The sequence below is a fragment of the Oryzias melastigma genome, unplaced genomic scaffold, assembly GCF_002922805.2.
Source record: "Oryzias melastigma strain HK-1 unplaced genomic scaffold, ASM292280v2 sc00311, whole genome shotgun sequence".
NCBI lineage: Eukaryota > Metazoa > Chordata > Actinopteri > Beloniformes > Adrianichthyidae > Oryzias > Oryzias melastigma.
In genome coordinates this window covers 11,743-36,979 of record NW_023416919.1, presented here as the reverse complement: position 1 = coordinate 36,979, position 25,237 = coordinate 11,743, and the positions used below count along the sequence as shown (strand labels likewise).

The 25,237-nt window shown below is 41.7% G+C and overlaps 1 protein-coding gene across 1 annotated transcript in view; it reads right to left on the bottom strand.

Annotated features, from left to right (window-relative positions):
* Positions 1-325: 325 nt before the first annotated feature.
* The window catches only part of LOC112141444 (piezo-type mechanosensitive ion channel component 2), a gene marked incomplete in the record, with an annotated part of 35,083 nt that continues 10,171 nt past the window's right edge, over positions 326-25,237 (bottom strand). Inside the window, 17 exon segments of the mRNA XM_024264579.2 lie at positions 326-1,828; positions 5,107-5,305; positions 5,443-5,516; positions 5,647-5,772; positions 6,886-7,055; positions 7,318-7,431; positions 8,689-8,877; positions 9,030-9,177; positions 10,840-10,998; positions 13,664-13,875; positions 13,966-14,113; positions 14,503-14,635; positions 15,404-15,710; positions 18,855-19,034; positions 20,739-20,997; positions 23,521-24,192; positions 24,406-24,576. Of these exon segments, the coding sequence (XP_024120347.2) occupies positions 1,576-1,828; positions 5,107-5,305; positions 5,443-5,516; positions 5,647-5,772; positions 6,886-7,055; positions 7,318-7,431; positions 8,689-8,877; positions 9,030-9,177; positions 10,840-10,998; positions 13,664-13,875; positions 13,966-14,113; positions 14,503-14,635; positions 15,404-15,710; positions 18,855-19,034; positions 20,739-20,997; positions 23,521-24,192; positions 24,406-24,576 (3,514 nt within the window).

The following is a 25,237-nucleotide window of genomic DNA, read 5'->3' as shown; positions in this document are numbered from 1 at the left end:
CTTCCACTACAGCTACAATAGTTATTCAAGAGTTTTGATTTTAGCAGACGCTGTTGTTTTGTTTGTGAATCCTGGGTACGTTTTGCTGAAGAAGCATTTGTGAAATCACACCTGGGTCTTTGTGTGGTTTTAATATCCTGGTCAAAGTGGATCATCGTGGGACAGTGTGGAGCTTTAGGACAGGAGGCCAGGCGGTTAAGATTGCAGAGCAAGCACATCCCGGTTGGGCTGGAATTCCCCAGGTCCTGCTCTGGAGACTTTTTTTGAACAAATGTGCAAAAAACAAATAATATTGTCAACAACCGTTTAAGAGGAGATCTAGAAACCTTTTTCAGACTCTTTATTTGCACTTCCCTGCACCTCCATCACACCAGTTCTCCATAACAGACAGGAACAATTCACATTTCAAACTTCTACCTCAGTGTAACCCCTATATAGATGAAGTGAAAGTAAATCATGGCAATAATGTGGTTTATCACTCATGCTTCAATGTCTTCTGATGCATAGTTTGGACCAAACGACTCCCCGTTTCAGCCCTTTCTGGGGGGGTGCTTCTTCCTTCACGACTGGGTACACAGCTTCGGGTGGGGGCTTGTTGTGTGAGGGGGATAAAGACAGCGAGGTCAGGTGAAGTGGATGAGGCTCCCACTCCATGCACATTGTTGGTCGCACCTCCATCCAGCCTGCAGTTGACGGAGATGTTGGATGTTTTTCTCTGCAGGGAAAACCACATCTCTGTCTCTGTGCAGCAAATGTACCTGACATCAATCCATCTGAACAATATAAATCATGCCATTGTAGTAGTTCTGGTTTTGTCTTCCGTTTCATTTTCTTTAAAGTCTATTGAAGCCTACACAGGTAACATACAGCACATACCATGAGTATTTGTGAAAACAGCTCTTCCTGAGAAAGTTGTGTAGTCCTTGACTTTTAGTTCTCATATAAACAAAGTAAGGCAAAGTTGACTGACAATTCTTTTCAATTTTTGAATGCTTTTAAAAAAAAAAAGTTGTTTTGTGTTATTGTTTCTTGGTCACTAAAGTCCTTTGCTCTGCTCCCATCCGTCCAAACCTCGGAGTATTGCACCGTCCCGAGCGTTCCAGTTTGAGAAACTCTAAGCTTGTGCTCATGTTCTTGTCACGGGGAAGCCCTTGAGGGGTGAAGCTGCGGCCGCTCCTTACCTCACAACCTACCACCACACCACTGTAAACATGTAAGAGGCAGGCGTGACGAGCACTGAGGAGGATCCGAGGTCTGCCCTCCGACAGGGAAAGGACTTCTCCAACTCCACAAAATCGGCCTTTTTTAACCTCCTGAGGCCAAACTCTTGTCAGATAAATAAAGCAACTGCAAAGTTGTGCAAAAGTCTCAAAAACGTGACAGTCACTGTCTCCTACTGGTAAAAAAAAATACCAGGTTTAAACTCAAAGGATGGTTCCTCCACGTGGAGTTAACACTGTATCACTGACTGTGAGCTCAGCCGAGGACGAGCTCGGTTCTCCGTCCTCTTCCATTGCAGAGAGGCTCGGACCATCAAAACATCTGCAGCTCGACCTGTTCATGACTGTACTGCCGTCACTGAGTTTTTTCCCGCGTCCACTTGATCATAGTCTCTGGTGAGCGATAGAGGAAGATGAGTTTGGAGTACATGTCCTCCTCCAGGTCCAACTCCCCCGTCTCTCGGACCAGGAAAATGTCCGTGCAGAGCTTCAGGATGCGGTCCACGTTCGGCAGCTCCTCAAACATGATGTTGTGGGAAATGCCGCTGAAGAACTCTCGCACAAACTTTCCGATGACCAGGACAACAGAGGCGTACAGACCCATGATGCTGCGGGGCAGGAAGAGAAAGGAGATGAAAGTCATTTCTGATGGGACATAAACAAAAGAGAGGTCAAGAGGAATGACAGGACAGCAGCTCCAGGAATCACTCCAAAGAAAGAATGCTTTAAAAGGGAACTAATGATCCTTTATTTTTAATAATTCAATAAGCTGCTGTGAGTGAAAGAACAAAAGAAAAATCTAAATCAAATTAGTTGGTGCCTTAAGAACAGCTTCAGATCTGTAGGATATACTCAATCATAGTTTTGAGTGCTGTTTTTTATTCTTAGTGTTTTGAGGAGCCCCTGTACGAGCCACCTCATAAGAGCAGAATTCAACACAGCAGGGGTGTGCCCGGACATACGGCAGGAGAGCCAGTGCTTGGGTTAACAGCCGGAGGAGCGCGGCCAGAGAAGCCATCGCCAGTGTTGATAACTGGAGGTGCGCGGCAGAAGATCCACAGCCGGCGTCGATAACCAAAGGACTGCGGCAAGACAGCCAGCGCCAGGTCGACAACCGCAGGTGCGCAGCAGGAAAGGCAGAGCCGGCTCGACAATCTGAGGTGCGTGGCAGGAGAGCCAGCGCCGGGGTCGAAAACAGTGTAGCAAGCTAGCAAGCTCTGCTTTATCAAGCTAGTGTGCTACACTTTATTAAGCTAGTGAGCTCCACTGTAGAGACCTAGCGAGCTCTACTTTATTATGCTAGTGAGCTCCGCTGTAGAGAGCTAGCGAGCTAAGCTGTAGAGAGCTAGCGAGCCCCACTTTATTAAGCTAGCGAGTGAGCTCCACTGTAGTGAGCTAGCGAGCTCCACTTTATTAAGCTAGCGAGCTCAGCTGTAGAGAGCTAGCAAGCTCCGCTGTAGAGAGCTAGTGTGCCCCACTTTATTAAGCTAGCGACCTCTGCTGTAGAGAGCTAGCAAGCTCCGCTGTGGAGAGCTAGCGACCTCCACTTTAGAGAGCTAGCGAGCTCCACTGTAGAGAGCTAGGGAACTCCAGTTTATCGAGCTCCACTTTATTAAGCTAGCGAGCTCCGCTGTAGAAAGCTAGCGAGCTCCACTGTAGGGAGCTAGCGAGCTCTGCTGTAGAGAGCTAGCGAGCTCCAATTTATTATGCTAGCGAGCTCCACTGTAGAGAGCTAGTGAGCTCCACTTTATTAAGCTAGCGAGCTCCACTTTATTAAGCTAGCGAGTGAGCTCCCCTGTAGTGAGCTAGCGAGCTCCACTTTATTAAGCTAGCAAGCTCCACTGTAGAGAGCTAGCGAGCTCAACTTTATTAAGCTAGCGAGCTCCGCTTTATTAAGCTAGAGAACTCCACTGTAGAGAGCTAGCAAACTCCACTGTAGAGAGCTAGTGAGCTCCACTTTATTAAGCTAGCGAGCTCCACTGTAGAGAGAGCTAGCGAGCTCCACTTTATTAAGGTAGCGAGCTCCGCTTTATTAAGCTAGCGAACTCCACTGTAGAGAGCTAGTGAGCTCCACTTTATTAAGCTAGCGAGCTCCACTTTATTAAGCTAGCGAGTGAGCTCCACTGTAGTGTGCTAGCGAGCTCCACTTTATTAAGCTAGCGAGCTCCACTTTATTAAGCTAGCGAGCTCCACTTTATTAAGCTAGCGAGCTTCACTTTATTAAGCTAGCGAGCTCTGCTTTATTAAGCTAGCGAACTCCACTGTAGAGAGCTAGTGAGCTCCACTTTATTAAGTTAGCGAGCTCCACTTTATTAACTTAGCGAGTGAGCTCCACTGTAGTGAGCTAGCAAGCTCCACTTTATTAAGCTAAAAAGCTCCACTGTAGAGAGCTAGCGAGCTTCACTTTATTAAGCTAGTGAGCTCCGCTTTATTAAGCTAGCGAACTCCACTGTAGAGAGCTAGTGAGCTCCACTTTATTAAGCTAGCGAGCTTCACTTTATTAAGCTAGCGAGCTCTGCTTTATTAAGCTAGCGAACTCCACTGTAGAGAGCTAGTGAGCTCCACTTTATTAAGCTAGCGAGCTCCACTTTATTAACTTAGCGAGTGAGCTCCACTGTAGTGAGCTAGCGAGCTCCACTTTATTAAGCTAGCAAGCTCCGCTGTAGAGAGCTAGTGAGCTCCACTTTATTAAGCTAGCGAGCTCCACTGTAGAGAGCTAGCGAGCTCCACTTTATTAAGCTAGCGATCTCCGCTTTATTAAGCTAGCGAACTCCACTGTAGAGAGCTAGTCAGCTCCAATTTATTAAGCTAGCGAGCTCCACTGTAGAGAGCTAGCGAGCTCCACTTTATTAAGCTAGCAAGCTCCGCTTTATTAAGCTAGCGAACTCCACTGTAGAGAGCTAGTGAGCTCCAATTTATTAAGCTAGCGAGCTCCACTGTAGAGAGCTAGCGAGCTCCACTTTATTAAGCTAGCGAGCCCCACTTTATTAAGCTAGCGAGTGAGCTCCACTGTAGTGAGCTAGCGAGCTCCACTTTATTAAGCTAGCAAGCTCCGCTGTAGAGAGCTAGCGTGCCCCACTTTATTAAGCTAGGGACCTCTGCTGTAGAGAGCTAGCAAGCTCCACTGTGGAGAGCTAGCGACCTCCACTTTAGAGAGCTAGCGAGCCCCACTTTATTAAGCTAGCGAGTGAGCTCCACTGTAGTGAGCTAGCAAGCTCCACTTTATTAAGCTAACGAGCTCCGCTGTGGAGAGCTAGCAAGCTCCCCTGTAGAGAGCTAGTGAGCCCCACTTTATTAAGCTAGCGACCTCAGCTGTAGAGAGCTAGCGAGCCCCACTTTATTAAGCTAGCGACCTCAGCTGTAGAGAGCTAGCGAGCCCTGCTTTATCCAGCTAGTGAACTCCGCTTTATCGAGTTAGCGAGTTCCGCTTTATTTAGCTAATGACTTCTCCTGTACTGTGCTAGCAAGCTTCACTGTCTACCGAGCAGCTGGCTAGCGTAGCAAGCTAACTCACTGAGTGTCCACTTAAGCCATTGTGGGCAAACACAGGTGAGGTCACCACAAAAACTGTGCACAAACATACATTTTCGGCCCTTTTTTAACCATATGGGACCCACCTGGCCTTGCTGGGGTAACGGTTGAAAAGTTTCAGTATTGTAAAGATTTTGTGTTTAAGCATCACCTGTGATGCTTTAGGTATTTATTAAAAGTGCAAGAAAGAGAAATACCAAATTTGACTTTTCTTTTTCTTACTTTGCATCTTGTAAACTCATATGCACATTTAGTGGCTATAAATACTTGATTTTTAGATAATGCATTTTTGGTTTAAAGCTTTACTTTTTGAAAAGATTTATTTTTAATGTCATTTTCTAAGATCAGAATGTACCCGTATCCTGCCAGAAAGCCCAAACTGGGCGGGCTGACTTGGTCGCTGAACACGTAGATCTCCAGGCCTGCCTCGGTTTTCCGGCTGATTTTACGAATGATGCTGGGCTCCCTCTGGTTAACGATCCACCACTCCTGCGCCTGACCCGACTCATTCTGAGCTCGCTGCATGGTCAGGTGGATGTCAATCATTACGTCCCCTGTAAGAAAGATCAAATACACAATTTAAGCTCGTTTTAAAACCTTTTTGCGCATTCTACTGCCACAAAAAGGAAAATGTATTAACTTAAAACAGGGATTTCAAATAAATAAATTTTGGATTTGAAATGCTTCGTACCCAGTTGTTCCACAGATGTGGCGTCGGATTTACTGGGGGCACGAATATAGCGAGGAATGAGTTCTGTTAAGGTCCTGCACAGAAGAAAAGTGGTCAATGCACTGACTTTTTTCTCCACATTGGAAAAGAAAAACAGAAAAAGTAAAATCTTTTTCATATTAGCCTGTAAAGCAATAGCTGAGTAGCAAAGCATGTCATACTCACACATTAGCATTGGTAGCATTTGCTGCTCCTTTTAGAAGCAGTATGAGGTTCTGCTTAGTTTCTTGATTTAAAACTTTCACGTTTTTTCCATACGCCGTCTCAGCTTCTGCACCAAGGCTGAGATTTCTGCAAGCAAAAAGGTTTTCCAGTCAAAGGTTTAGAAATTCATACTTCACAAGTAAATATGCATTGTTTGAATCATTTTGTTTCAAAGTGGACTAATTTTTTATTTATTTTTTATTTATTTATTTATTTTTTATCAGAGACTAAGCAGAAACACGAAAAAAAGGCTTACGGCACTTTTTGTGGTTCTAAGGTTAGTTAGACATAAGCAAAAAAATATTAAGGATGTAAAAATTCTTAGTGAATTGGTAAAAAAAAAAAATGATTCAGACTAGTCAACATTTTCATCAGTGCAGAAAATTGTAAAAATCGGTTAGTCTCGGCAAGTGCCTAAATTTAGAAAAAATGCAGAGCAGATGACATTTTTCCATGCAGGCTTGATGTAAGAGTGTGATTTGACTCTCAAAGGTCGAGCAGATCCCATGTTTGAATGTGTGTTTGGTGGAGGCAACAAAACTCAGAAGATGCAACAGCATTCACCTCAACATATTTTTTCTCGCGGCCAGTCATTCAGTCTGTAACCGACAGCAGTGGATGCAGTTTACTTTCTCCATTGGAAAACAAAGCTTAGTTTTGCTTCATCATTGAGCAAAACAAAATAAAACTAACCTGTCTCACGACGGTCTAAACCCAGGTTACGTTCCTAAATAAACTTCATATGAAGCTGGAGACACTTTTTAAGAAGAATTGGAATGGTTTTTAACTGGTCAGGAGTCATTGTCAATGAGCTACATTCAATTAAAGTTTAGGAAACATTCATTTCTATCGCTTACTGGTGTAAACTTATTACAAAATAAATTTCCTTTATGCTGGAAATGTTTTTCGGTTTTCGTTTGTGGACGACAAATGTTTTTTTTTATGTTTCATTTTTAAACATAAATTAAACAGAAAATCTTTAACCGCTAGTTAACACGATCAGTGTAATTCCAGTAGATTGTGGAGGAGAAAAGCGGCTCAACTGTAACAACAATAAAAAATTACAGTAAATCAAAATACAAACACTGGAGCTCTGGTGTTAAAGGGTTAAAAAATAAACTAAAATATAATATTACAAATCAATGTTTTTTTGATGCTGTAGCATATGTGGTGCAAACATAGCTCTGTGTAAATGGAGACCTTTGAATGGACCAGGTCACGGTGACGGGGAATTCTTCTTCGGATTTCAACATGTCGATCAGGTTGTCTCTGCTGGGGGGGCTGATGGTCCACAGGGAGTTGGAGCTGCCCTTCAGCTCAGCGATGATCAGATCTTCTGGAGTGTAGTTCTCCAGAAACTGAATGGCCATCTGTCCACAACATAAAAGGTTGCATTAAAGAACCTGAACAGATCAAAATCAAATGACTTTTGGATGAACTTGGTGTTTTAGCCAGAGCTTTCTAAAATGTAAAATGATAATAATGATTTATTTTTTGATAACCGGTTGCAGAGTTGCTTTACGGCCCCTTCAGTGGACACGCCTCAGTTTGAGGCATGTCCAAATTTTTAGTTAAATGTTTGCTCCAAAGTCATAATACAATTCTCTAAGACAGGGAGCACAGAGTACTTACTGTTTTTTTGGATTCATCAGACTGATTTTTAGAGATAACCGCTGTGAAATCGTCAAACTCTGCTTTGGTCACATCCCACAGCTGTTTCTGCTGAGCGCTCATGGTGAAGATGGGCTGTGAAGACACACACCGCTTCAGTCCTCACCATCCAGTCATAGTTATCAGAGAAAATTCACAGACTGTTTGGTCAAGAATTTCAAGGAAAACCAGACTTTTCAGATCCTGCAAGAACACTAAAATGATCTGGTGAGATGAGGAAAGCCATATGGAGAGAAAAATAGACTCACTCCAGTTTGTGTGAGCGTTTTCTTGATTTGTGTGTATATTAGGATTTGTGCGTGCATAATTCTTGATTTGTGTCCGTGTATTTTTGATTTGTGCGTAAATTAGGATTTGTGTGCAAGTATTCTTAATTTGTGTGTGCATAAATTAAGACTTATGCATGCGTATTCTTAATTTTTAACATAAATTAAGATTTGTGTGTGCGTATTTTTGATTTCTTGTGTGGGTAATTCTTGATTTGTGCGTATATCAGGATTTGTACCAGCTTAATTCTTAATTTGTGTCTGTGTATTCTTGATTTGTGCGTAATTAGGATTTGTGCATGCGAATATATAAATATATATATATATATTACATATATTATATCCCTTTTAAAAATAAAAATATTTCCCAGAACTGATCGTTTCCTCTCTGCAGCTGCTTCCTTGACAGCGCCTCCGACACGGGGCTCTTTCCCACGCGCTGGTCACAGTCACGGGGACAGCAGGTCGGAGCCGGACCCTTCTAAAATCCCGCAGATCGAAGCCGCTGCCTGCAAAAGCTGCATTTGCCAACCAGAACTCTATGCGTTGACTGCATATAAGGTGGCGGCGTGGTCTACTCCCTCTCTGCGGCGGCAGAATGCGCCAATAACAGCGCAAGACCCTTCTAAACACCCACAGGGTGGAGAGGCTCGATCAGCCCACTGGTCGACTCTGACCTGCTATCCCCGTGACTGGTGACCTGCACTTGGGATAGACCCCCGTGTCAGAGGCAGCTGCAGGGGAGGGGCTGCAGAGAGGCACCCCTCTGGGGAATCATTTTATTTTTATTTCTAAAAGGGATAAGGGTTTTAAAAAGCTTGTTTAGACTTTATTATATTAATTATCAGACATATCTGTTTCAGAAAGTTAGAAAATGTCAACTTTCACTAGATATTATTCACAATTGAAGTTCAAAGCAGCGTATACTTGTATTGCGCTTTTCTACCTTCCTCAAAGTTATGCACAAATCAAGAATTACACACGCACACATCCAAATTAAGCACAAATCAGGAATCACGCACGCACACATCGCGGTGATACTTTCTTCTCTCCGTAGACCCATTACCTGAAAGCCAGCTAGTGTGATTGTGATGGACACATCCAACGGGGCGTTGACGACCCCGGCTACAGACTTCACGAGGGACATGAAGAGGAGTGGAAACCAGACGATGCAGATCAGCAGGACCACAATCATTCCTCCCATGCCGTACTTCACCACCTTCTTCTTCTTCTGTCCTCGTGGCTGAGGATATCTCTGAGAACAGGAAAAATGAAAAGGTTGGTGTTACCGGTCTTGACTGGACATGTTCTTGGTGTCTGGAGTGGTTAGAAGAACGTGACTTCAGGACTTTTGAGACTGTTTTGAGAGTCTCCTTTGAGTCAAAGTGTCACATCACACGACAGGACCTTCTCGGACTCCCTCCAGCATTTGAGGATGAAGATGTGAGCGTAGATGTCCTCCACACAGATCCAGCTGGACAGAGACAGCGAGGTGTCGGTCCAAACCCAGTCCATCACCGCACGCAGCTCCGTTAGGAAAGGAACCAGGCGGAAACTGAAACCCACACATGAACTTTGAGTCACATTTTAGGCTGAAGCCTTAGATCAGAAAATCCTAATTCAATTTTATCTAAAGAGAAAAAGCATCTTAAAAAGTTTAAAAAATGATTCAACTCCCGTTCATCTGTCTGTCCAATACTCTACAGCAGGGGTCCCCAAATGTCTTCTTGTGAGGGCCACACACAGTAACTGTTTTCTTCTCTGATGTGGTCGGTTTGTAGGCTAACAGAGAAAGTCTAACAATCACAGCCTAAATATTTACAGTTGTCCACTGATCTCCATCCAAATTGGGTCCTTAGTCAAGACCCTTGACGCCGCTGCCTAACTGGGTCCCTGTGCCCCTCAAGTACAGGGTTGTATCAGGAAGGGCATCCGGCGTAAAGACTCACTGATCACAAATCACTGATGGGAAACAATTGGTACTGTTTCGCTGTGGCGACCCCTAAGGCAAAAGGTGAACAACATGTAATCTTCAAAGAAAAAAATAATACCAAAACATTTTAAGAACTAGATATATAGCATTACCTGTAATAATATTAGTGTAAATGATTTAAGCTGAATGTTGCCGCTGAAGATGCTGAAATTGATAACTAAAAACCCTGAAGCTAATAGCTAAAAAGCTAAAGTTGATAACTGAAATGGCTAAAGCTAATAGCTGAAAACGCTGAAGCTGATAGCTAGCTAAAATATTAGCTAAATGCCAAATTAGCCTAAAAAAATGGTAAAATGTCTAAATTATCCAAAACAGCTAACATAAGGTTAATACAGTTGCTAAACCCCGAAATAGCTTAGAAACCCTTAGGAACCGTCACAACAGTTGAAAAAGCTAACATAAAAAGAGCTGAATATTTTAAGAGCTGAAGAGCTATGGACGTCAAAAAATCGTAAATCCTAAAAAATAATAATAATAATAAAGAAATAAAGAAAAAGTGAATCACTATCAAACAATAAATAGTTCATCCTCTCCATCATAGTTCCTACTGCAGAAGGGTGGAACACGAACTCACGTTCTATGAGGTTCTCCATCTGCGTTTCTGATAGTGTGTGGGGGGCCGGGCCAAATGTGGAGGCGGGCCTGATCCGGCCCGCGGGCCGTAGTTTGGGGACCCCTGCTCTACAGCAGTTTATGGTGATTTTTTACATATATAGTAGAATCACAGATTATTATTTTTTTTTTAAATCAGATGAATTCATCTTCCTTTAAACACACGAGACAAGCTGCTGTTTAGGAGAACAAATAACTTTTTTCTTAAATTTAGCACATTTTTATATTTAAAATGATATTTAAATAAAAAGATAAAAATCAGAATAAAAATGATAAATAATGACAATATTAAAAAAAAAAAGATTATAGAAGAGTCCAACAATACAAAACCAGCTTTTTAATTTTACTCTAAGATTTATTAATTACTCTAAAATGAATCTTGAGGATTTAAAATATTCAAGTCTAAATATGCAATGAAAAGACAAATAGAAGTTGTTTTTGTTGGAAAATATGTGACGCCAACATTTAGAGCTCAACAGCCTAAATCTGTTCTTGTTATTCTGAAGGATTGGGTTGAGCTGAGCAGCTGGAGCCGCGGCCGTCCCGTAGGGGTCTGGGCGTTGGGTCTGTTTGTCCAGCTGGAACCTATTTAGCCTTTTCAATGGAACTTACCCTTGAAACAGAAACAGGTTGACATAATTGTAGCTCTTGGTGAGGAAGTTCCCCAGCACACGGGTGGGATAACCGCAGCGGATCTGATAGGCTGACAGCCCGAAGTAGATGCACTTGACAAAATACCACATCTGAGCCACCGTGTTTTCGTTGAATCGCCTGTGAACAGAGAAGCCATCGTGATGGGAGCGGAGGAATTTTTTTATTAGGTATTTTGATGAGATGAAGGTTTGAATGTCTCCGTTACCATGGGAATGTTTATTGATCGGAGGAAGGACGGACCCATTAGAGAATAATAAAACTCCCTTTACTTTGTCCCGCCCACTTCTGGAATGTTATTGAGGTGGGCGGAGCAAACCCAGGTCAATGTTCACATTCCTCTTCAATAGTTTTCACCATTTATAATAGTTTTAAGGCAAAACCACCTCAGCTTGGTATCAAAGTGAAGTGCAGACGGTCTGGAAGGCTCAATGTTTCAGGAGAAAAGTGGGTCCAAATGTGGTTTATGAAGCTGAAGCCAATAGATCATGAGCTTAACTCTTGCAGGATTCCTACACGTTTCTTCAAGTAACATTTAAGACTTTTTAAGACCTTGCAAATGAAGAGTTAAGACCAATTTCTCTGCCTAATTCCCAGCCCTATGGACGAAGAAAAAAACCAAATCCTTGTCAGCAATGGAGTAACGTAATGAATTACGGTTCAAATTTCAGTCTTTGAACACCCCATCTCCCCCGCCGCCTCTTTTTGTTCTTTTTTCTTTTTTTTAAGTCAACTGTTGGCAGCGTGTTGATAAACGCGCTTTACTTACAAAGCGTAGTTAAAAAATATTAAACTTTAGACCAGAAAAGTCAAATGAAAAAGTTTTAAACTACGACATTTTTTATGATCAAAATTTATGACTTTTTAAAATTCTTTTAAAAATAATTTATTTCCAAATGTTCTAAATCTCAAATTCAAGGATTTCAAGACTTTTTAAGACCCAGCAGGAACTCTGTGTTGGTTCCAAACTTCATTCACTTCTTGATATTTCTTCTGTAAATGTCTGTGGTTTAGCAGCAGCACTGCAGCTCATCAGATCTAAAGCTGATCTAATCAGATCCTCCAGGATTTCACAGCAGATATTTATGATTGTTGCGGCCTAAAATGACTGATGTTGCAGAAGCTTTTGTGAAAAGTTGCGACAAAAGTTGTGATGTTTTTTAATGTCGATTTTTTGAAAAGTGCCTAAAAAATGTTTATTATTTACTAAACTTCACATTCTTTTATCCCAATTCTTTTAACTGTGACATGTGCACTAGGAACACACTTCACCATCACCATTTACAATGTTGTTTGTACTGTCACTTTACTTGAACCCCAAATTAACTTTTGCTCCTCCCTGCTCACAATAACCCAAATATTTGTAAATTGAGTTAAACATTCTATGAGCAGATAAATCCTCAGATCTTCTTGCTCTCCACAGAATCTTCCTCTTTATCTATTTCAAGAGCATCACTGGTGAGGTTGTGGTATGAAGGTAAGCTTTGAGGAGCAGATCTGGTTACTTCTTTCAGTAATGATCTGCTCGTGTTGGATCAAATTCTCTCAGGTGTCTCTACCGTTGTAGAGGCGGTTCTATGCTGAATTATTTTCCTGTAAATTCTTCCTTTGTATGATTAAAGAGAAATGGTTCCAGATTTCCAGGGTCTCTCTGTCTATCTCTCATACTCGGTTCATGATGTGCTGTAGCTACTCAGCGCAAACCCCGCCCTGAGCGCCCGCGATTCCGCTCAGCGCAAACACGTAAAGAAGTAAGCGTTCAGTGAATTAAAAGACAAAGAGTTAATAAAAAAGAGCACAGCTCCCTGGAAGTAGTCAGAAAACAGTCGTGAAGCTGCGTCGTCACCTATCACTTTTGTCACGGTAGATTGGTCAGAACTGCAGTAAAGTTGCGGTGAAAACAAAGTTCCAGGGTGTGCAACAAAATGGCGGGGTTTGCTTTAATTTGAGTTAATAGTTGAGATTGCACTATCACGAAATTCTGGAGGGACCGTCTAAAAGCACAGCGTGTTGTATATGAGGCCTTGGAAATGCATCCATGCATTTCTGTGACTAACACGTTAAAGGGTAACCAAACCCTGAGTCATTTTTTTTTTATCTGCTGATCTCTACAAATGGGGCTTTAAAATTGCTGTCTGTTGGTCATTGCCAATTTTTTGATAAATTAAAATAAACTTGTTTAGTTCTTGAAAATATAGTCAAAAACTGTCTGTATGCTGCCCCCTGCAGGTTAAATTGGAGTATTACAGTCTAATTTTCTGATTGTAAGCTTTAAGAAGTCTGACATCATGATCTGCAGCTCCAGTAATGATAACAGTCCAGCCCCCAAGCCCCCCCCTCTGTCTGGATTTTCTCATTTCGGCTGTGGGTGGAGTCAGACTCTTTGGTTACCCTTTAAACTTTGTCTGGCAAAACCTCAACCATGAACAGGTGAGGCTCATGCAACACTGACTTTCTCCAGCATTAATGCTGCTCCTCTATGCTTCTGTCTTTGCAGGTATGTAACACTTAAAACTATTATTTCCAAACACACACTTTTAAACAGGTTAAACTATATTTGAGCTATTTTAGTCAAATAAAATTGAGAGCTTTCTTTGAAAAGTTCCTGTAATTGAGAAGTTATTAAAAATCTCTGCATGAAACATATCTATAAACACACATTAACAGTTGTGCAACAGAGTGGACTACAATAGTGAGGAATCTGTTTATGACTCAACATACCTCAGGTTACTATAGTAACTTTAAACGCTTCATAAGCCATAAATAGAATTGGTAAAGTCCTCACTTTTCTGTGATGTGTGGCAGGATAAAGAACATCCAAAAGTGGATCCCAAAGACCAGGAAGACCTGGAAGATGACTTTGCCCAGCACGGTTTTTCTGAGGTACAGGGCCCTGTCCACCACCATGGTGCCAAACTGGATCAGAACCATGACCAGGAAGGGTCCAGGAACCTGGTCTTCTGATAGAGATGAGGTGATGTCTGCTGTTGAGTGTTTCTACGAAAGTTGTCAAAAATAAACATAAAAGTTACATATTTGGCACAAATGTCTGAACTATTTTTCTTTAAATGTAACTCAAAAACCTACACCAAAGGCCCAGAACCCAAAGACAATGATGATAAAGTCCACAGTGTCGGCGAGGAACATCAGCACGTAGACGTCTGTGACAGCACTGTACTCCGGATGGATCAGGTTATAGAAGAACTGCTTCATGGGAAGATAGATCTCCAGAAACCTGCAGAGAGAACTTGATCTTATTCAGGGTTCAAGTACTAAAAATGTTTTTTTCCACCCCACTATGGAAGTGCATTTAGCTGCCATTTGATTGGTGATGGGGTTAATGCAGAAGTACGGACCAAACATGATGCTATTAGTCAGAAAACCACAAGAGAGTCGAGCTTCACTTACTGTCCAGAAGCCGCTCTGTGATCACATTAAGGACAGTAACAAGTTCATGGCAGCACTTAGAAAAATGCCACCGCTTGGCCTGACGGGAACGTCATTCTAAAGATCTCGCCACTGTTCTCATCATTGACCCCTCGCGCGAGGCTCATGAGCCGCCGTGGGAGGAGTCAAGCCGACACCGAAATAGACTCTCTCAGCCATTCTGATGCCTCGTCATACCGCTTTATAACAAAAGCTTTGGCCTTGAAGAGCTGCTCCCTCAGCTTCTCTATGATCATCTGTTTACGGGTCTTCTGGTGGACGCTGGCCTGGCTGCCCTCCTTGTGGCTGCTGCTGTGGGAAGTGGTACTTCCTGTGGAAACCATTTACATTTTGGGTGGTTAATGGTCCATGAAAAGACAGTGAATCATTCACACTAACATTTTTGTACAAATCCAGCTTTTTACGTCATGCTGAAAGCACAAAGACTAGACTAAGGGTCTGCAACCTGCGGCTCCGGAGCCTCATTTCATCTCCTTATTGGGGCTCTGTAGTTCTAAAGAAAAAGGCTAATGATTTAAATAAAGGATCAATTAGTTATTTCGATTTTGACATTTCTGTTTCGATTTTTTAATATGTCAAACCACAGAGCAACATGATCTCATGTAAATTCTGTAGAAATGTTCTTAAATTTGGGTTTTTATTGTCACGTTAGTTAAATAAAAGTCTCCACAATTCTTATATTTTGGTAAATTACTCTAAAGTGCTTAATATTTTAAACAAATGCAGTTTAAAACAATTAAAAATGGTCTAGAATTAAGTGTTTTGTGCCTCACATCTTAAAAATGAGAATAAAAAGTTGTTTTTTTAAGTTTTGAGTTTGTTTCAATGTTGTTTACATTTTTAAGTAAAATGATAAAAATAATGGTGGGGCACCAAAATCAAATCTACATTTTTAAATGATTTTTAAATATCACAAAAACATAAATATTGTGTTTGTTTCTGAATGATAAGGTAGGACTAATGTGGATTTGAATCTGTAAGAAACTGGACCAAATGGCTCTTTCAGTGTTGAAGGTTGCAGACCTCTGGACTAGACGTATCTTTGAGTCCAAGTCGGTGAACAGGAACAAGCTCTCACCTCTCTTGGATCTTGCAGAGGACAGGTGAGATCGATGGGAAACATGTGAGCCTGCGCTGGAGCTCTTGCGCCTCTGGTAGGTCTGGTACTGCTGACAGTGCAGCTGAAAGGTTTCAGAGTCCATGGAGGTCCCAGAGTTGAAGGACTTCATGGTGTTAGTGGAGCCTCTCCTCTTGTTGGATAGGGGTGAGGAAGGCTCAGACTCGTTCTCCCTCACAGACTTCTCTTTCTCCTCGTACTCAGACTGACTCTGCCGAGCGGCTTCCTTCCTCTCTTTGGGGTCATCCTCGTCCCACAGGCCGTGGCACTGGGAACACAGACAGCAGGAGGCAGTTACAGAGACTGATGCTGGGAAGGTTTTGGATCACATCCCATTCAAACTGAACTGGATGCAGACCAGTGACATGCAGTCAGGGGAGCCTCACCAGCAAAATATAGCTTAAAAAAATGCATAAATTACATAAAATGAATATAAGTTTTAAAATTAAAAACCAAATGTTATATTTTTAGACATGTCTTTTCTATGATTACCTTTTTCAACGTTTCTTTGTTAAAAAGCAGCAAATGTACAAGTTTTCTGTTCAAATCCGCCAAACAGCGCTGGGTGAGGCAGCTGTAGCCCCGCCTCCCCATCACCGCACAACCTGACTGTAGCTGCAGCTGACGCATGCAATGAATTGTTTCGGTCTTTCTATCATCATAAAAGACGCTTTGTTTTAAAATGACCTATTTTTCTAATCTCTCGCCTTCTGTCTGATTACACTGGTGCCAGTTTGTGGCTCATTCAGTCTTTTTATCTGCTAAAAATGCAATTTAAAACACACTCGGTGCGGCAGACAGTCCACCTGTCGCACCGCGGTACACATGCCACAAGGCAGAGGGCGCTGGTGAGCCCAGAGAATGTGACTCCACGGCTAAAGAATAATAGAATTAGCAGTAGCAAGTCAAGAGCCGTCGAGTTATTCTTTCATATTGTGTAGCATACATTTCTAAATGGAGGATTTTGTTTTTAAACCCCTAAACTCAAGAAAATGTTTAGACACGTCACTGGTAGTGATCTCCATGGAGACAGAGAGACGTTTAACACTGAAAAAAGAAAAAGAAGACTTCTACAAACTGATTATTCATGTTTCTTTAGAAGGAGAAGCGCACTGACTTCATTCATAAGTAAAAGTTAATTATAACAATCTTTGTGATTTGTTTTCTATGCTACAGGTTTAAACAGAAGAAAAAAACTGAAATTAAATTTTAAACAATACATTTTAAGTGTTGTCAATCAAATGGTGAATAAGCTGCTCTGTAGAGGATATCTGATTGACGACATCAGTGCCTCACCAGCCATGAATGTTACTGACACTACAATAAGTTCATTTGGTGGTTGTCCCATTGACGGTATAAGAGATCTGGACTTAGCAAGTGTGTAGGAAACTTTCCGGTCCAGCAAAATGGAGCCAATTTAGTCGCCATTTTTCCACGATACGGATGCCACCATTTGGAGCCAGACTATGTTAGTACGCTGTGATTGGTCAGTATCAGGTCAATATTTCTATGGCAAATTCTCTCGCCAATCATGAGTAAACTTGTTGGAAGGCCACACCCCTTACATTGGCTCAAATGAATCTGTCAATCACATGGTGGGGGCCAGCAAGAACCACATGAGTTTACCGAGACATCCGATTGGTTAGTCGATAACTTGAATAACTTGCGTGAGAGAAAATGTAGAAAAAAGAGGATTATCAAGAGCGTGGTAAAAAAAAATGGAAGAAAGAATGGTTATTCTGACCAATAGAATGACGCATAATGACTGTCTATTTCTCTAAATAAGTCTATGGGATTTCAGCTTCTTGGAGCCACCAGGTACTTCCTGTTTGGAACTGCAGGCGCGGGTGTGTGTGTGTGTGTGTGTATGTGTGTGTGTGCGGGGGTGGGGGTGGGGGGTGTCACTCAATCAGGGCTTGTCCCCAACAGGGCTTATGTTTGGATGAACGAGAGGGTCAATAAGCAGATAAGCCATTCAAGTGTGAACCACTATCCATTAACTTCAACCCTGAAAGAGACGTCTACCTTCTTCAGGTAAGAGACACGGCTCTGGAGTTGGAGGTACTCCTTCTCATTCCAGTTTCATGACTTTTGATTGACAGGTCATTGCTTGGATTAAACAAAACAAAACACAATATGGGCCGCCGTGGTGCAGAGGTAAAGCGGTCGACATCTAATCAGAAGATCCCAGGTTTGGTTCCTGCTCTACCCAACCATGTGTCAAAGTGTCCTTAGGTAAGACCCTGAACCCCGCATTGCTCATGGTGGTTATAGGTTGGCACCAGTGGAGTCTGAGGAACAACCTGTCCCAGAGATGTTCTATTGGGTTTAAGTCAGAGGATCGTGAAGACCATTCAATTGTTTCAGTTCCTTCATCCTCCAGGTACTGCCTGGATACTTTTGCCACGTGAGGCCGGGCATTGTTGTGCATTAGGAGGAAACCAGGACCTACTGCTCCAGCGTAGGGTCTGACAATGGGTTCAAGGATTTCATCTGGATACCTTATGGCAGTCAGAGCACCATGTCCTAGGCAGTAGAGGTCTGTGCGTCTCTCCATGGATATGCCTCCCCAGACCATCACTGACCCACCACCAAACCTGTCATGTTGAACCACGTTGCAGGCAGCATAACATTCTGCTTGTCTTCTCCAGACTCTTTCACGTCTATCACAGGTGCTCAGGGTGAACCTGCTCTCGTCTGTGAAAAGTACAGGGCGCCAGTGGCGGACTTGCCAATTCTGGTGTTCTTGAGCAAATGCCAGTGGAGCTCCACGGTGCTGGGCAGTGAGCACAGGGCCCACTACAGGACGTGGGGCCCTCAGGCCACCTTCATGAAGTCTGTTCCTGATTGTTTGGGTAGAGACATTCACACCAGTGGCCCTCTGGAGGTCATTCTGTAGGGCACGAGTAGTGCTCAGCCTGTTCCGCCTTGCACAAAGGAGCGGGTATCGGTCCTGAGGGGTTGAGGACCTTCTACGGCCCTGTCCAGCTCTCCCAGAACCTGTGCAACTTCTGTAGGGTTAAGAAATCTCCTCCTACTGCCAGTAGAGATAATTATCAAGCCAAAATCAGCACGAGTGGAAAACCAGCCAAAAAAGATCAAGAGGGAGAAACTTGAAATGACCTCCACATGTAACACCAGTCCTGTTTGGAGGGTTTTCTAAATGTTGCCACTGAAGTGCACCTGTTGTTAATTCATGAACACCAAAACAGCTGAAATTGTTTAACGGGGCCCTCAGCTGATTAACCAACAAGAAAATTATCAAACAGGTTTCATTCAATTCATGCCAGGCCCAATAAAAAAAGTGTTCCGTTAATTTTTATGAGCAGTATAGTTTTCTATAAATGCTGAAAATCAGGCGAGTGTTCATTTAGCGGTGACGTATTGTGTTTTATTGTGTGACTGTGTTCACCTTCAGGATGGATCTGTGGAAGAAAAGAGCCAGTAACTGGATCAGGTCATAGAGGACATAGCCATCCTTTTTCTCCACCCCGATGATGTTGGCAGCATTGTAAGGCGAATTTTTATTTAACACGTTCTTGTTGTGGGGGAAGAAGCCAAACTGGCAGAAGTACTTGATGACGATGGTGACCTGTTGGAGAAGTACGGTCAGAGTTACTTTACCTTCAAGAAGTTGGGACAATCTTTAAAGAAAAAAATATGTCATTCTTGTAATTACTTGGGAAAAAAAATATAAACTGCTTCCAAAATGACATAAAAAATAATATAGTTGGTGTTCATAATGTATATAATAAGGCTGGGAATCATTGAGTACCTCGCGATACACCATACATGGCTCACAATATTAATGATATCAGATCAGTAACAGAAGATTAACTTTATGACCATCTCTCACAAACCAAGTTTGATTTTTGTGTTATTCTGTAAATATTTATTTTGTTTGATCATTGATCAGAGAAGAACAGCCTGAAATCGATCAGCAATTCTTGCAACAATGCTTATTTCTGGAAATCTAGAGGTTGTCTTTACATTAAATTAGGAAGTTGGATTAGTTTAATATGATTTTTGAAGACAAAGGGTTCAAAACAAATACCTGCATGAACTAGTGCTGCCACAAACAATTATTTCAATAGTTGACTAGTCAGATCATGAGCAAACTGGATGCAAAGCACAAATCTTAACCATCATTAGCTTTAAACTAACTAAAAACTAGATACCTGTGTTAATGCTAGTATGAATGCTCCAAGCGGAAATTGCCTACTGATGATGCTAGTGCTGATAGCTGAAGATGCTGAAATTGATGACTAAAAATGCTGAAGTTGATAGCTGAAATCGCTGAAGTGGATAGCCAGCTAAAATAATAGCTAAACTCCAAATTAGCCTAAAAACAGAAAAAAGCCAAAACAGCTAGCATGCAGCTGAAATATTAGCCAAAATCCAAATTAGCCAAAAAAACAAAAAAGCCTAAATTACCCAAAATAGCTAGTATGCAGCTAAAATATTAACTAAATTACAAAATAGCCTAAAAACCTTAATAAATGCCAAAATATAAAAAAAAAATCTAGCAGAATGCCATTATAACTTTCAACTTTACTACGCTCTGACTCCATATAATATAAGTAATGACTAATCAGCTATTAAATTTGTTGTCGACCACTTTAAAAGTGGATTAGTCGACTAATTGTGGCAGCCCTAGCATGAATTGACACGCCTATTTCTACCTAATAAATTTCCGATTAAAGAACTGAGAATAATACAAAATAAATTACCCCAAAGTAAATAACCCCTTTAACCCCTGAGGTGTCAGTGACACTTAAACACAAAATCTTTAGCATAATGTGCCTTTTCAACCATTAAAATGGTAAGTCCAGCAGCCGAGCTGCTTTTTTCTTTCAGAATCTACTGAAATGATCATGTTAATGGTTGAAAAGTTACAGTTAATCTAAGAACATAAACACTGGAGCTCCGGTGTTAAAGGGTTGAAAAAGGTGCACCTTTGACTTGTTGACACCAATATTTTTTGAGTGGCAAGAATAAAACTTGATGTTCAACAACTCATTTTCACCAAACCCTTCTTTGAGACACACATAAATACTGAGGGCACAGAGTTAAGTTTTTGAACCAGATCATAACGTCAGTCTCCCTGAGTCAGTGTGACTCAGCTTCTAACTGGTATCTGCAAACATTAGAAACCGCCCCTTTTGTTATAGCTTTATTCCACTTTCCTTTCTTACTGGATATATGTCTATATTCTCTTCTATAACCAAATTATTTTTTATGTTCAAGGTCAAACTTTGATCTTTTTACAAAATGAATTTCTAGCATCTCAAAGTACCTCAGTGTAGATGATAGCAGTCATCCAGTAGCGCTTGCTGGGCCGAGGCACGGACAGCATGGCCCACAGGAAGATGGTGACGGGAAGAACCAGACTCAAACATGAGGCCGACACCATGTGGTTGATGATGATGACCAGGAAGCACACGAATTCAGAGTGCGCCACCAGCATGTTGTAGAGAGCGTAGCTAAACTGCAGGATCAGAGGCTGGTTTTGGTAGAAATTATCCGACTGTTCCAGCTCCTCATCATAGAACATCCTGCAAAGACAAACGTGACAGTCAAGCCTTTGTTCTACCCACACTGAACATTCTAGACCAGGGATGGGCAAACTTTCTGACTGGGGGCCACAAAGAGTTCTAAACGTTGACAAAAGGGGCAGACCAGGAGCAGATGCGTGTTTTGGTAATCTAACTCATAAGAAATGGCATAAAATCTGAACAAAAATAAATATATAAATTCTAAAACTGAACGTTTTGGAGTTTTTATTTCAAAACTCCAGCTGTTGCTCCCATTTTAGAGCCAGTTTTACCAAAGAGGTGATATCCTTCAGGGAAAAATGCTTTTTTAAAGGGTAACCAAACCCTAAATCAACTTTTTTGGCTGCTGACATCTATAAATGGGGCTTTAAAAGTGCTGTCTGTTGGTCATTGTCAAACTTTTGACAAATTAAATTAAACTTGTTCAATTCATGACAATATAGTCAAAAACCGTCTGTGTGCTGCCCCCTACAAGTTGAAACGAGGTATTACAGATGAATTTCGTGATTGGTCAAACCATGAAAAAACAACCTTTTGAGCTTTTAAGTGTATTTTACAGTTCATTCCTCACTATAAAGAGCCCCAAAGCGAGATGATCTGCTCACACATTTCTCAGTAATCCTGGATTCATACATTTCGGCTGTGGGTGGAGTCATCCTCCAACTTCCCTGTTTGGTTACCCTTTAAAGAAAGTGGTGTTTGAAAAATGACTGACTTATTTGTTGTGCACCATCTATGGGGAAAAACAAAACATTATTCAGGATTGTCAATATAATTGATTCCAGCTTGGCGGGCCAGATTATGTAGTTGAACGGCCCCTGGGCTGTGGTTTGCCCACCCCAGTTCTAGACACTTTTTGGAAATGTGTAAAAGCACAAGACATCTTTATTTTCCAACATTTAGTTTGTTTAAGTTTTCTTAGAATTTCATCCATCTTTAAAATCTAATTATTTCTTTCTAGGTCACAGGGTTGCTGGAGCCTATCCCAGCCAGCGAAAGCAGTGGTCTTTGCGTTTCCTTCCTGTACATCAGTTTCAGTTACTAATCACTACATACATCTGCTTTCAGTTCATTCAGTGAATGTAAGGCCCATGTTCAGCTGCTTAGTGTCAGATCTTCAGGTGTCTTTGGTTCTGAAGCTGCACGCAGTTCATTTAGTCATGGTTTACTCAGAATTCTATGTTTCAGTTTATTCATTACATTCTTGGAGCGTCTATTATCCAACCTCTGGGCTCCTATTCAGATTATCCACAACATTAATCAAGTCAAATGTAGAAAAGAAAACATCCATCTGCTATTCCTGCTTGACCCTGTTCAGGGTCATGGGGTGGTTGGAGCCAATCCCAGCTGCTTTAAAGTGAAGGTAGGGTTCAGGTCAGTGGAAAACATAGTTTTTGTAATAAATTACATTATGACAATAATGGTGGGTGGAGATAATAACAATAAATGACATTTTCTACATATCAATGTTGCCTCTAAATGCTTAACATAAAAAATAACGTGTTATGTTATGAACCAAGATGGAAATATATAACAAAAAATGTAAAAGAGATGAATGTACCTTTAATGTACCAACAGTTTTTCTGTAGATGTCACATATTGTCATAAAAAGTGTTAAAAATTTGTAAAATGCTTCAAAAATGACTGTGTAGTTCAACCCTTGAACACCAGAACTCCAGTGTTCGGCGCACGCCGCTTTTCTCCTTCAGAATCTGCTGGAAATTAGTTATTAGTCTTAACGTCTGTAAAGTTACAGTATGTTGAAGATTTTGTGTTCAAGTGCCACTGGCAAAGCCTCAGGGGTTAAAGGGTTACAGAAAAATCTCAAACAGTAAGAAATGTAAATAAATACAAATCTTTTAAGAGAAATCTCGGGGAAATTAGCTTGAAGAAAATAGCCTGGTAGATAACGATGTAACGATTCTTCGTGAATCGGTTAAAAAATGATTAGAACTTGTCAACATGTTTATCTATGCAGAAAATTAAAAAAATCAATTTGTCTCGGCCTGTGCCTGAATTTAGAAAAAAGGCAGAGCAGATGACATTTCTTCATGCAGGCTTGCTGTGAATGTTAGGTGCTTGCGAGAATGTGGGCACACCTGTGGGTGTGTGGGCACACCTGTGGGTGTGTGGGCACACCTGTGGGTGTGTGGGCACACCTGTGGGTGTGTGGGCACACCTGTGAGTGTGTATGAAAGGATTTGTGATCATTTCAGTATTATGTATAATTGTTTATTTGTATTAAATCCTTTCTATTAGTTGAAAAACAGACAGTTTGATGTAAGGGACAAAAATAAAACATACTTGGCTGTAAAATACCTTTAATTCATTGTGTTGAGGGAAAAAAAAAAATCTGAAAAAAATGGAAACCATGACTTTAAAAATGTGAATCAAATCATGGCTTGACTGAACCGTTACATCCCTACTGACAGGATAAGGACAGGATGGGATAAAAGGAACTGAATTGTTTCATGATACCATAAAAAAAAACTCCTCCCTGCAGAGCTCGGTTTCTGCACTTACTTGTTGAGCAGCAGCTCACTGGCCGTCAGCTCAGTGGTCATGGACGGCAGCATGATGTCTGATCTGCTGTCAGAGCGGCTGTCGGAGGTCATCAACATGCGCCTCTTCCTGTACGTGTCGCTTTCATCGTCACTGACATCCAGGCGGTCAAAGCTCACCGCCTTGCTGTAGCTAGGAGGAACGTCGGCATCGGACGTTTTGGAGGCGTCTGTATCCGGGGTGTAAAGAACAACTTCCTGCCCCTGCGTCTCCATGAAGTCCTGTGTTCTTCCTCCGTCTTCACTCTCACTGATGAAGACATTCTCTTGTCCGGAGGGGGCAGAATCTGCCTCCTCTTCTTTTTCTTCCTCCTCCAGCTTTGTGGAAGGACCCTCATCTGGACTGAAGGACTCCCATGCAGCCTTCTCTTCGTCCTTATCCAGAGGTACCTCTTCCTCCTGCAGCTCGTCTTCACCCATCAAGTCTTCCTGGCCCTCCTCCTCTTCCTCCTCCGTTTGTGCGGGCTGTCCCTCACTCACAGGTTCCCCCTCTGCACTGGGACTCTCGTCAAACTCTTGAGCCTCAAAGGAAACCTGCTTCTTGGTCTTGCTGTGCTCCTGCTCGTCGTCCTCTTCTTCTATGGTGTCTGCGGTGCCTTGTCTGGAGGAGAGAACCAGGCACTGGGTTGCTTCACTAAAAACAAACAACAAAAGCCGTTTCAGAAAGTTCATCAAGCTGGAAATTCAATCCATGTTTGTGGAATACATGAAAAAAGACGTTTAAACTATTGATCTTTGGATGATTTGAGTTGGATTTGTGCAGGACAAACATGAACCAGATGTAAACAGGCGTGACGTGTAATGTGAGGGAAGCAGGCATGCACATGGTGCAGCAGAGCCCAGACACCTGGAAATGAAGCTGCCGCTGTCCAATGATGAATTGGACATGTCCAGCCTGCTCATTTTCCTCAGCGTGGGCCTGGCACGCTCGCTGGTCTTAGGAATCCTCTCCAGAGGCCCGTCTATGTCCTCCAGGGTGGACTGACGAGAGAACAGGGTGGTGGCCTCGGTGAAGGCGCTGACAGGCGGTGAGAGTGACAAATGAGAGGGTCAGGTTGATGGGATGAGGACACAGATGGGTAATGAGTTTGAGTAACGGCAGAACTTAGACCAGGCTAAAAAAGCTGCTTTCAGCAAAGGAAAAAGAACAAGATGATGACAGAAAAAATGTAAATGTAAAAGCTAAAATTATTAGGGTTTTGCTCAATGATAAGACTTCCTATTAATGTTTTAAAGAATTTCCTTTATTGGACAATGAACAGCTAAAATTTTAAATATAAAATTATACCTGGAAAAGAAAATTCATCAGATTTGTTTCATGTGTAATAAAAACGTTTTTTGTTTATATTTTCGATTTCGACACACCTTAGGCACCTCAGGATAAACATTTATTGAAAACTCTAAAACTTAATTTTTTTTTTAATTTTTAAAACTGTAACTTTTTAACATAATTATGAATTAGATATATAGCATTACCTGTGATAATGCTAGTGTGAATGCTGTAAGCTGAATTTGGCCGCTGAAAATGCTAGTGCTGATGGATGAAGATGCTGAAATTGATAACTAAATATGTTGAAGCTGATAGCTGAAAAAAACTGAACCTGATAGTTAGCTAAAATATTAGCTTAATGCCATTTTAGCCTAAAAAAAATTTAGTTAGCAAAACAGCTAGCATGTAG